The following is a 13,561-nucleotide window of genomic DNA, read 5'->3' on the forward strand; positions in this document are numbered from 1 at the left end:
AATAACAAGGGGTGTCGGAGTATTTCTGGGTTTAAAAACTTAGAAAAATATTCCTACACACCCTGTCTTTTATGGCAAAAGTCCAACAAAATCGTTATTTGGTTCTTTTGTTTCGTTCAGTTTTTGTTATCTCTTCCCTTCTGGATGGTATTCAAAATGATCGAAAATGACAAATAAAATTACAAAATGTTGTTAATCATTCTGTTTTGTTAAAACACCCGTTGTGGTACTGGTTGCAGAACAAAAAGAAAAAAAAAACAAAATACACATGTCATGTAAATACACTAAATCTTACTTGAATACGGTGATACCAAACAATAAGTTTGATCTAATGAGTGAAACCAATTGACTATGAAATTAAGAGAAAATAGACGTCAAATGCAACTTACTTTTCTGCAGCCTGTTCCGTTAAAATGTGTTTGTTATAATTCGACCTGTCTCCGCGTTAGTATAAAGATAATGCGAGGAAAGCCAGATCTGTCGTTGTGTAAAGCGATAAAAAAGAAACGAGTAAAAAGCTGTAACGCGGCTAAAATGAAATGGCCGTGAAAAAAAAAATCATAAAATGTTGAAAGAGCACTTGGTTCCTTATTAGGCGAAGATACAATATTTATTTCTTGTCTCTTGGGATGAAGCTCTTCCATCTATTGTCCTCCCATTTCTCTATGCTGATGCTTAATTTTCAAAACTTCTATATTACCAAGGGACCTACGACATCAGCTAAAGAAATACCCAGCAAGTACAAAATCTGAACCAGGGAGCCGCTTTTGTGCAGAGGGGAAATTTATTTCATCCAGGTTTTAAGGGCTCTGAGGAAGGAAGTCTTATTTCTGTGAACATATTTTGGATCTTTAAGTTTATATATATTTGAAAGCGCTGGAGACCGTACTTTCGGAGGAACGTGAAGATGTCCACTGCCTTTCCTGGACTGGTTCATGAAACGGAGGTATTTCGTTTATTTTTGTGGTATTGTTATTACAGCATGAGACCATTATGTTTAAACAAAATGTGCTCCAGATGAGGTATAAGAAAGACGAAAAATCGTTATGACATCTGTCACCAATATAAGGCGTCGATTGCTTTCCAACAGTTGCCATAACGAATATTTCAAAATACATCGACAAATTATACAGCCATACTGTAGATAACTTGTTACACTGGTTCTCTTATTCGTATAATTCAAAATACACTTCTACATTTAGATGGACACATCTTCTGGCATTTTTTACAGAAAAATGGGACTAGCAGGGCATTCGATGTTTACCTTGAATCTAATCTATAACTACACGATATGTGGTTCAACTATGCGTGCGTGAGTGGGTGTTCATATGCTTCCCATCTGTGTGAAAGTGTAACAATTGCCATCTTTTTTTTCTATGAAAGAACGCATCAGTCGCCTTACTTCAACTGCATTAAATTAATCTTTAGGTGGTATTTTATTCATTTTTGATTGACACATTTTTAACAATAAACTTCAGGTCAAATAATAGACCTGGAAATTTTCTTAAGGGCTTCTGGGGTGACGGGGTGGATGTTTCTCTTCACTTGTATAGCTGCAGGCTTAAGATATTGTGACACCACTAACAGGTATTTTCTAAAGCAGACTTTGAATTTGTATTTGAGGGTTGGATTTCCCATGAATTCGTCTTTTAGAATGGGGATTTTTTCCTATTTATATATTTTTTCATACCACACTCATAGCTGCAAGGTATTTTAAATGACATACCTCACATATTCTTTTTTTCTCCTTACAGATACGTCACGATGGATCAAACAGCTATCGTTTGATGCAGCTTGGATGCTTGGAATCTGTGGGCAACTCATCTGTCGCTTACTCCTCTTCGTCTCCATTAGCTTATTCTACCACTGGTACTGAGTTTGCTTCGCCATATTTTTCCACAAATCACCAGTATACACCACTTCATCACCAGTCCTTCCACTATGAGTTCCAACACAGTCACCCGGCTGTTAACCCTGATGCTTATTCACTCAATTCGCTTCACCACTCCCAACAGTATTATCAGCAGATTCATCACGGAGAACCTGCAGATTTTATTAACCTTCATAATGCCCGTGCATTAAAATCATCATGCCTAGACGAGCAAAGAAGGGAATTGGGGTGTTTGGATGCCTACCGACGGCATGATTTGTCTCTTATGAGCCATGGGTCTCAATATGGCATGCACGCAGATCAGAGACTGCTGCCTGGATCCAGCTTAGGGCTGCAACCATCGGGTGCCGACGACTTGCAGGTAAGGAATGAAATGGAATGTGTGGTAAAATTCAAAATAACGCGATAAGCGCGCTCAGGAATGTACAGTCGCAAGTAATTATTTGCTTGCTTCAAAGGACGCAACCAACTCTGATTTGAATAAGGTATTTGGAGGTTAGAAATATTGATCAACTAAAATGCAATGTATTATTATTATTATTATTATTATTATTATTGAGTTTTCTTTGTATTAAGGTAGACTCGAGGTATATTTTTGAATGAATGCATTTATTTATCTCGGAGCCTTATATGCTTTCCCCGAACCTCTTCTTTTGGAAAAAAAAAGATATTATTATTATTATTATTATTATTATTAATAATAATAATAATAATAATAATAATAATAATAATAATCTGTGTATCTGTATTAGCATCCTGCTACAGGATAAAGCATTTAACTTATGTTTTGTTCTACAAAATTACGTTCACACATAGTACAAATAGTATATTTTTGTATCGTTTCAAATATCTACTTTTAATATCTTTGTTTTAAAGCACTTGCGAAACTGAAATCTGATTAGTGTACTTCTTCTTTAGGAAGTCCATATAGTACATGACAATACACGGTATTGCCGTTACAATTTTTACAACACTTACTACTACAATTAGTACTATAGGTCCTGATAATAAAACCAAATAAAATACATTTTTGAACATTTAAATAAGGATAACACAAGGTATTACGATGCAATTTATAAAAGTCACCAATGTCGTTCTTTCACAACAGCGCAAAACGCGGTAAAAGATGGTTTATTATATTTCTGATTTAAATGATCCCTTACCCGTGAGCCTTAACCCTAAATTAAACACAGACGCAACTGCAGTTGCCCTGCATAAAAATAAATCTCCGTCGTCTGGCGAGTAAATATGTTACCTTAGTTAAACTCAGCCTTAAGACTTCAGTTAATTCTTCGGAATAAATGAAAATCTTTTCTTTAAAGCACGTCTGCTGCTGACTTCTTTCCTCTTTTTAACTGTGTACATTTTCTTCTCCCTAAATAAAGAGTACTTTTTTTCCAAAAGGAGGGATTAGCAGATTGGAAAATACCAAACAATAGGTAAATCCTCTGCAAAAGAGCACCGTAGTTTATCCAATTTACGACTTAATGTCACTCAGCTGGTTATTTATGCAGTATCATGCGGCTTTACTGGTTAGCTAAAACAAGACTGTTAACAAAGTATCCGCATTACGTGCATATTCAATACTGCATATAAACATTTTCGGTATTTATAGCAGTAACTATATCAATAGTAGAAGTAGCAGTAGTGGTATTAATATGTCCGGGTGCATCATAATATGATCCATTTGATCGTAACAAAACGTTAACTTTGCATGCACATAGACTTCTCTTAAAATTTCAACAAAATTATTACTTTAATTATACTGATTTTCAGACAATTGCTACTAATCACATGATAACACCTACTAATGTGGGGAAACAGTGCAAAATAATAAGAATAAACAGTATATCAAGGTTTTCGGGGAATGCAACTAACGTAAACACATATTGTGTGACATTTGAAGAAAAAAATGTTAGTTGAAGGGCAGTGTACAGACAAATGAACAGATGCACACAGTCTTAGAGGCAGAGATGCATCTTTCAGTCACTAAAAAGATTTTCCATGGCCAACAAAGGAAGCTGTCATACCTTTTCCCCGTCACCAGTTTAATTTATGCTTGATCTCGGAGTTTTGTATATTGATTTTATAATCACTTTAGCCTCAGAAAAGAAGAAAAATAGACCAAAGGTTTGTTAAAAAAGAAGTGTACAAGACCTCGTCAATGGGGCTGAAAAAGAAGAGAAACTGAGCGAAATGAAAAGATTTTTGTTTTTTATTCTCTTGAAGAATTTTAGTATGCGAGTCCTCATTCACTTTTCAAATGGCCATGGCTTGTTGGGAGGATTAGCTTTGCTAGATCCTCTGTACTTTTCGAAGAAAAACGTTGGTACTAATAACGGATGGTCTTACCGTCTGGACTCTTACTGTAGATAAAACAGACAGAAGCCACAAAGATCCGTTTCACAAAACCTCGACTTGACTCGGAGACCTCTGTTCTTCTTTGTTTACTAGTTTTGCAGGAATTGAGTTGGTGCCGATTCTTGGCCTTTATTGGCATATATGCAAACGTAATATTAAATAACAATGTCATGCACTGAAATAAGAGGAGTTTCATTCGAAATTATACTAACTTGTTGGGAACTTTCTTTTTAGGGTTCAGTGGAGGCTCAGTGTGGGCTCGTATTAAATGGACAAGGTGGAGTCATCCGCAGAGGTAAATTGTTAAAATGTTTAATTTTAAGAGGCACGTAAACATTCATCTCTTATTTCATTTTTGACAACCTTTTAATAGGAATATTAATTGAAATTTTGGCATACTATTGTAACCTTTTCTCTGTATGTCGTATTAAAAAAGATGTATGTGTTAGACAAAACCTATTTTTCTAAATAAATATCAATTTAATTGAAAATATATATTTTTAAAATGAACAATGTTGGCTTTAAGTCAAAGTACGATGGTGTTGTACCGTGTTAGCCATTATGAATAGTGAAAAGTCAAGCAAAATGACACCTTTTATTGGCTAACTAAAAAATTACAATATTGTAATCTTTTAAGTTAGCCAATAAAATGTGTCATTTTGCTTGACTTTTCACTGCTTTAAGTCAAAGAAATTGAGCCTAAATAGGTTCAACTGAAAAATAATAATAATAATAATAATAAACGATTTGCTGCTGATTGTAACCGTCGGTAATTAGTTTTCTATGTTATAAGTGAAGAAAATTGATATTTTCCATGCAAGAACGGTTGTTTAAGTATTTCAAGTTACAAGATAATATCACTAAAATTCAAATGTGTTTTAAATGTTTAAATTTAATGTATAATATGACATTCAAAAATTTTGTTTCTCCTAACTTTTGACAGTCGGACAACACCAATAATAACAAGAGCAATAAAAACATTTCTCATCATTGTGTGCTGCATTGTATTGCAGCTGATTTAATTTAAGATGATAATCGTTAAAAATAATACTGTATATTAAATAGACTTTCAGTGTTAAATCGAACAAATAACTATTCGATGTAATAACTATTGTGTATCTTATGCATGTATGTATGTATAAAGTAGTGTAACGGAGAAAAGCAAAGTGTAGAACTGAAAACTGTAATTTTTGAAGTTAGTGCGTGGAAAAATAGATCTATAATGGAGGAAATTTGAGAAACTGGTAGCTATCTACAGTAATCCTAGTAAGACTGAAGCAATATAATATAATATAATATATTTATTACATAGGAAATATAAATATATGTTAAAATGAAAATGAAAGAAAATTCAAGTAAAATTTAGTCGTGTTTTGAACATGCAACATGTGCTTTAATGATGAATGTCATAAGCCGCTTTACATGTTAGCACGGACAGATGCCTCAGATGAAAGGCAAGATTTTACTAATTTCGGTATTTATAAACGATTTCTATGTTTTTTTCTGTATTTATTACGTTTTCAAATTTAGGTGTATCGTCAGTTTAAGACAAAGGATTTATCCAGTATACGCATGACGGTCTGTTGTTGGATTTAAAACGAGCGTTGTGTTGAAATATTGAAGTAGAGATTTCATTAGTCTGCACATCTAGACCAGAAATTCAAGAAAAATCACATAATCGAAAAAAAAAAAACTCTTTTAGTTTTAGATGAACCCGCATCTTATAAACCTTGTGAGATCCTGACAGTTTATCTGGTGATGATATGAAACGTACACAACAGAATTAACAAACACGGATGTATGTACTATGAGTTGAATCCACATTGAGAGCATATGTTCGTCTCTATATGAAGGTCACACATTGAGTTAAACATAAATAGGAATAAGCTACGAAAATGCCACTCCCATAATTCCACCCCCCGAAGCACACATATCTGAATGCCATTCAGTGTAGAAGTAGAATACGTCGAGAATACTAATAAGCAAAAACAGAAACAGAATTGCTGGTTTGCATGTTCTGGGCCTATTTCAATCCTTACAAATAAATGTATTTGTTTTTTTTAGAATTCGTTCAACTGGTTAGTCTAGAATAGATCAAGGAATTAGTTTGTGAGTTCGCCTGTATCATTGAGCGTTATACTAATATCGTTAGACTAAAAATGGTCAGATATCAATCCTAGCGAAACATTTTTGAAGATAGATAGATAGATAGATAGATAGATAGATAGATAGATAGATAGATAGATAGATAGATAGATAGATAGATAGATAGATAGATAGATAGATATTCTCTATATGCTTGAGACTAAAACATTTTGCTTCGTATATTTTAAAGAAAATATAATGTGTCTGGATGTTGTGTTTGGCGATGGATTGATCCCTATGCTATCACTTTCAGTTAATGGTGTGCAGGATTTAGCCCGGAGCGCCACTATTCTAACCATCAGAACCAATAATCTTTGCTTTACCTAGTGCTCCGGTATCGATAGCTTCTCTAGCCTGAGGCATCCGCTTTGATATGTTAATGTTTCTCAGTCCCCAAATTCAGTAGAGATCATATTAATGTTGTTCATACAGACTGGAGCTTTGCCTTCGTTGAATATTCAGATACTCTGTTTCAAAAGAAATCACTCAAGAAACGAGGCTGCTATTTAGAAAAGTCTTCTGTGTTTTTAATCATTAGAAATCCCACTTCGATTTTAAAGAATTTGATCAGGCTTACGCTAGTACTTTAATGTTTTTCTTCTCCTTTCTTTTTAAACTTCATCCCTATTATGGCGAGCTCTGAATTTGTGTATACATTTACGTTTTGTATAAATTTATGTATACACTATAAAATTGTTTGGTGGTCTTTCACCCTCCATATTTGGATAAGAAAGCTACATTCTGACTTCTGGACCCCTTTTCATTTTTTTTCCTTTAAATCTTGATGGCAAACTCCTAAAAAAACATTTGATTCGCTTTGTGATCATTCAGCATGGCTGCCCCAGGCAAATTTCAGCAGCTTAAATACTGCTATAGCCTCTGGGCCATGAAAAGAGGACCAGACTACCGGCAATAGCTCTTTTTCGATTGCCCGTGGCAACATAAAATACAAACTACTTTGAATCAAAACATTTTTGGGGAATTAATATGATCTGAACTGTGAATGCTTTAAGAGGATCTCGGGTTTGTCAAATCGCTTAAAGGTGAGTGACATACCAAGGCAGAGGTATTAATGCTGCTCCAAAAAAAAAGTCAGATCTTATTAGAATTAGACTTCTTCTTTTGAGCCTCATCCGCGATTACATTCAAAACATAATATTACCCTGTTTTTAACTTTTCGAAAACTTAATTATCATTTGATTCATTATTACGATGTAACATCAGATCTCAAAACAATTTATTTCATTCTTCCGAATATAATGATGATGATGATGATGATGATGATAATACTGATAATGACATTAACAACGACAATGGTAAACAGAAAAAAGCTATACACTCAGAAAATAAGTAATTATAGGAGCAGCTGTTCGTAATAAGTGAACTGCTATCTCCATCCATACAAATAACTGTACAATTTAATAGCAGTAGTATTTATTTGAAACCTCTGATTTTTTAACGCAAAAATGTTGGTCAGTGATGAAGTGGCTGGTGACATATGCCTAATATTTACATTATTTTATTTATAAATTACAAGAGTATTTTATTTGTTATCCCCCGCCTCAGGAGGAACTTGTGTCGTGAACCCTACTGATTTATTCTGCTCGGTACCTGGACGCTTGTCGCTGCTCAGTTCAACTTCCAAATATAAAGTAACAATTGCCGAAGTTAAAAGGCGTCTTTCACCCCCGGAATGCCTCAACGCATCGTTGTTAGGTGGAATACTGAGAAGGTAAGGAAAACATGGGTTACAAGTTCCACCTATTCTTATACTGCATGAAATATGAACATTTCGTCTATATTGCCTATTTAAAGAGGAGTTTGCCATTTTTTCTCAAGCACAAATAAAAATACAAAAATACAATGACAAATTGGTAGATGAATCTCTTTCTCTTCTTGTATTTTATTCGTTTTTTAAAGGGCCTGTCACATTACAGCACAAACCTACTTGTATTTAATGCAGACTATTGCTTTAATGAATCTGTGTAATGCTCGGTTACTGTTATTTTAGTTAAATCAATGCTTTACCTATTATTACAATTTAGACTTTATCACCTTATTATCCATGGTAGTACGAACGGTGTTTAAAGATCAATATCTGTGTTTTCGAAAATATTACAGAGCAAAATCCAAAAATGGTGGCCGGTGTCTCAGAGAGAAGCTGGACAGACTTGGGCTCAACTTACCAGCCGGCAGACGAAAAGCTGCAAATGTGACTCTGCTGACATCACTAGTTGAAGGTATAGTTTCAATTTAAAAGAATATGTTTGTTCAAAATTAAGTGTATATGTCAGTGCAAGTGTAGATCAAGCCTGCATTTGAAACTTAAGAATGAATTGGATCGTTGAGAACATCTGTGTACAGCTAACACTCCTGTCGACAAACAACACTTTCAGTCTGGCCGCTGGATACATATTTCTTTATCTATGAATATTCATTCAATTCTAGTTTTCCAAAATCAAGAATGAGAGTTTGGAAAAAATATCCATAGCATCACTAAAAAACCATTTTAACATGGCACATGTTTTAGCGTAATGAATGTGAAGTATAGATCGAGAGTTTCTTTCTTTCTTTCTTTCTTTCTTTCTTTCTTTCTTTCTTTAGTGTCCGTTTAATGCTATGCATTAGGCTTCGTAAACATTATATAAAGTAGGTAATCAATACAATGTATAAAACAGTATTTTAATTAGAAATGAATGGCGGTCCATCCATTTTTAAGTAATAGTATTATTATCAATCACAGATATTTTATTAAGTAAATATATCCTGACCGCACTCCCAAACCCCTACAAATGACAGCTTTAGAGCTGTATCTTTCAGTTTGGTGTCATGTCTAACTCAGTTTTATGTGATACGCATCAAGAAATGTGAAAGGATGCAGTACGCAAAATATTGGGAGTTCATGTGGCGTAGATTAATAAACATTGAGCAGTGTTATCCGTTATTAAATATTTTGGACAGATACGACGATTTATTATTAAATACTATGATTTTTAGTGCACTTGCTATGTTAATTGGAGACTCTAAACTGGCTCAGTTTCAGTGTTTGTTGGCGTGTGAGTGAGGGAGCCCTGCAATGGGCAGTTGACATTTTCTTACAATGGCATGTGTTTACTCCTGAGACTTTAAACCTGATTAAGTGGCTTCGAAAGTGAATTAACGGACACATAAAACCAAAAGCTGTTCTGACCCACTTAGTATTTATGTAATGCTTTTGATTTTCCAGAAACTTAAAGTTGTCATGAATGATGTCCTCTGTACTTTAATTATGGTTACCAAAATATATGTAATAGTATCTAATTTTAAATATCCCGTTACGAGGTATTTTGAAAGAAAATAATAGCACAGCATGATTTATTAATTTTAAAAAAGTATAGTAAAATACTAAGACACGTGTACAAAATTACTTTTGAAATACGCCTTAGTGTAGCTGAACATTTATGAATATCATCATTTTTAGATGCAAGTGCATCTTCATAGAAAAATATTACCAGAACACTTTAATTTGTATTACTTAACACTTTTAAGTACAAATTACTCATTTTAACTGCAACAATTTGTTTTCTCTCAGGCGAAGCACTCCATTTGGCTCGTGACTTTGGCTATACTTGTGAAACTGAATTTCCTACTAAAGCAGTTGGAGAACATCTAGCCAGACAGCATGTTGAACAGAAGGAACAAACTGCCAGAAAGAAGATGATATTAGCTACAAAGTAGGTTTTTTTATGATATTTTGAAACATTTATTTGTCCATTTATTGCTGGAATTGAAATACAACTTTCCAAAATGCAGTGTATATTTTCGGTATTTATTGATCTGATTTGCATTGTGTTTATAATTTTTACACAGGAACAAAAGTCCCTAAGTCTGTACAGCCTATTAACATTTCACCAAGTTTCAGAAAATTTGCTCAGTTGTTTTTTCACACACAAATGTATGCATGTATTGTGTGTGTTTATGTTGATGTGTGTAGCATGCGTGTGCCTGTCTATTTAGTTGTGTAACAGTGGAAAATGTGTATTTGTTATTCATTTAGTCTATTTCTTATTTCCAGACAGATATGTAAAGAATTTCAGGACTTGTTAAGCCAGGATCGATCTCCCCTAGGGTCATCTAGACCAACTCCAATACTTGATCTTGATATTCAAAGGCACCTCACACATTTTAGGTAAATCATTTTAATCATTAACCTTTTTTCTCAGATTAATATTACAATTGTGTTACTAAAAATGGTCTAAATATAAATTGAATCTCGCACCTAACAGTATAAAGGCATTAATTCATTAATTAGGTTTCAAGATATTGTATTGTATTTCTCTTTTTTTCCTATTAAAATACTATAACATATGAAATGCAGTTATCAATAACTATTATTAGCAATGGGATGCTACAAAATGTTGAAAGGACATGAAATTATTAAATATTGAACTCTCAGTCTGAAATGGTTATTTTTTAGTCAATCATATGTTTCTTTTAACCTGGCCTGGCAAAGCATAACTGTTTTAAGAAATTTGGAAGTCTTAATTTATTTAGAAAATCTAATGTGAGATAATAAGGAAAAGCAATGTTATATGAATCCAATATGGAGGTGATTGGCAAAATGTAAGCGGGCTGAAATGGTCACTATACAGCTATCCATTTTAGATGAGCATAGGAAGTTCCAGCAAATAACATTGTTTATGTTTGTAAGACATTTTTAGTGGGGCTGCTAGAATTAAGAAGTTTGGCGACAGTCTTAAAAATAATAGTTCTTTAATTGCATTTTATGATTCTTTACTGGGTTGTGTGTTTCCTTGCAGACATATTGCTTGACCAAGCGCCATTTCATTCCTGGATTGCTTCTTTGCATCTTAAGTTGGTTCTTTGTGCTTTAGAAAACATCCTAGTATGTAGGAAAAAACCCTGAAATCTTTAACGTATGGTAAATTCCCTAGCAGGACACTAACAGAGTAAGAAAACCTGGACTTAGCCTGTAATAAATACATATGCAGGAAAGGTCCTTTAAAAGTCATGAGCCATTGATATTTTATAGATCTGTTACCATCTCTTCATTGTTACTGTATTTGAGTCAGTCATGGGTCTAAATAAATAAATATTCTTTCTGGGACCTTCATGTGGATGGATCTTTTGGGAACCGAAAATATTTCCCTTATGGCATCATTCTGAAGGGCCACTCTGGCATTATTACAGCATTTTTAAGAGTGAATACTGGTCTTGCCTGAAATGCACTTTTATATTCATATGTGAAGTTCTTCTATCTGATATACTGTATCTGACTTTAGTATTTGCATCCCATCATCTTTGAATTAATTTTTATGGGGTGTTATTTGCAGAATTCCTCAAACAATTTAGAAAATTGTTTGAATTTGTGTAAGCAAAATAAGAATAAAAGCAAGTATTTATAGATAATGTGTAATCTTAAGGGTTTCTTTTTTCTCTCCTATTTTTTCAGCCTAATTACTCATGGATTTGGGACCCCTGCTATATGTGCTGCCCTTAGCACTTTCCAGACTGTTTTAAGCGAAATGCTCAATTACTTGGAAAAGCACACAACAAACAAAAATGGCAGCACTACAGACTCTGGGCAGATTAATTCTAATTCAGATAAAACACCTTTGAGGAAAACAACTGAAACACAACCCAAAGATGGAAAAACAGAAAAGACAGAGTAGCTGTTTACTAGCCTGCTTAAATGAACAGTAAAAAAAAAAACTATCCTGCTGCTGAAGATTTATAGACCTTGGTTTCATGGACTAAAAGCTATAAGAAGATTGTAAAAAATATGTACTATTTTGTAAAGTCAGCTTTCTATTTCTCATAATTTTAATGTGCACGTACTCTTCATTTGTACACAAAGCATAACATATTTGTAATGTCCCTATTAAGGTCCAGGCTTTTTGTCACCCATTATTGTTATTGTTATTATTATTATTATTACTGCTACTATTAATAATGATGACGAGGATGATTTTGATATTGATATGATGATGATAATGATAATAATAGCAATACTAATTTTGTTAATGATGAAAGGTTTTGCACCTACTTTCATGCAAGAAAAGATGTTAGTGTATAAATTATGTTTTGTCCAGTTTGGTTAATAGCCCTTTGGGTGCCTTATTTGTGTAGTTGGTTCACACTTTCTTCAACAAATTCTATGCATTGTGCTTAAGAATGTGTCATCAGTGTAGAGACAACGTTTGACCTTATGTGCTTGACACCATAACAAAATTACATCTGAATCGCAGCACTTTGACATCTACTTACAACATAATGAAGGCCTAGTCCTGCTTCCCTATAACAGCAGAAAGGCCACTTGGAAAGGCTGTTAACGGAAAGAAAAACAAATACACTCAAGTGAGCCAAATACTGTAGCATTTATGCAACACGTTTTTTGTTTATTCATTGTACTGTCACACTCTATATTTTGAATTTTTGTTTGCATACTAGTTTAATTGATGTATGTAAATATAGAAATCCAAGGAAGATATGGTCATTTGTCATGCATGAAAAATACACATAAATCAAAGTAATAAACATTTTAAATCATTTTAATATAAACTCCTGATCCTGATCTAATACTACTTTCACAACTTAACAATAATAGAATAATTATGTAAATTCTATTATGGCATATTATTCATAATTATTACAATGTTAAAAAGATACTTTTACATTAGCCCCGTAACAGACTGGAAAATCATTCAGTCTTCAGGCTCTGCTGGGGTGGGTTATGATTCCTTACACCACTTAAAACTGGATTAAGCAGGTATTGTAACTAAACATAAAGTTTTTAGACTGTAACAAGCCACACTATTCACAAGTACAATATACTCTGTTAAGTAATAGTTCATTCAGTTCTACTTGGGCTATAATTTTTTACATTATTACTATAGATTTAGATTAGATTTCAGTTTTCGTATATTGCCTCAATAAAGTTATCACTTTATGTCAAAATAAACAACTAATCAAATCAATCAATGAAATTATATTAAAGACCTGAAGCACAGATGTTAAGTTACTGAATAGTTTCTTGGTTTTTCACTTTAACTGAAAACTACCATACTATTGATTAACCACTTTAAAAGTCTGCTTATCTGGTGCTGAATTGTGGGAAGCGAAAGCCCATTCCTAAAGCATTATCAAATAAATATCTAAAAACAT

General features: G+C 33.4%; 1 protein-coding gene across 1 annotated transcript; it reads left to right on the plus strand.

Moving 5' to 3' along the window:
• The first annotated feature begins 408 nt into the window (after positions 1-408).
• On the plus strand, positions 409-13,302 carry tfap2d (transcription factor AP-2 delta (activating enhancer binding protein 2 delta)). Its single transcript, XM_028799164.2, has 8 exons — positions 409-946; positions 1,755-2,252; positions 4,487-4,547; positions 7,964-8,129; positions 8,519-8,637; positions 9,969-10,110; positions 10,452-10,565; positions 11,850-13,302. Exons 1-8 carry the CDS (start codon positions 908-910, stop codon positions 12,067-12,069), a joined length of 1,359 nt encoding a protein of 452 aa, XP_028654997.1. The 5' UTR covers positions 409-907; the 3' UTR covers positions 12,070-13,302.
• Positions 13,303-13,561: the final 259 nt, after the last annotated feature.

Source organism: Erpetoichthys calabaricus, chromosome 3 (assembly GCF_900747795.2).
Source record: "Erpetoichthys calabaricus chromosome 3, fErpCal1.3, whole genome shotgun sequence".
In the NCBI taxonomy this organism is placed as follows: Eukaryota; Metazoa; Chordata; class Cladistia; order Polypteriformes; family Polypteridae; genus Erpetoichthys; species Erpetoichthys calabaricus.

Coding starts and splice junctions, on each gene's coding strand:
- tfap2d (XM_028799164.2), top strand. CDS start 908: ATGTCCACTGCCTTTCCTGGACTGGTTCATGAAACGGAG. Junction 10,111..10,451: donor AAGATGATATTAGCTACAAA/GTAGGTTTTTTT, acceptor TCTTATTTCCAG/ACAGATATGTAAAGAATTTC. Junction 10,566..11,849: donor AGGCACCTCACACATTTTAG/GTAAATCATTTT, acceptor CTATTTTTTCAG/CCTAATTACTCATGGATTTG.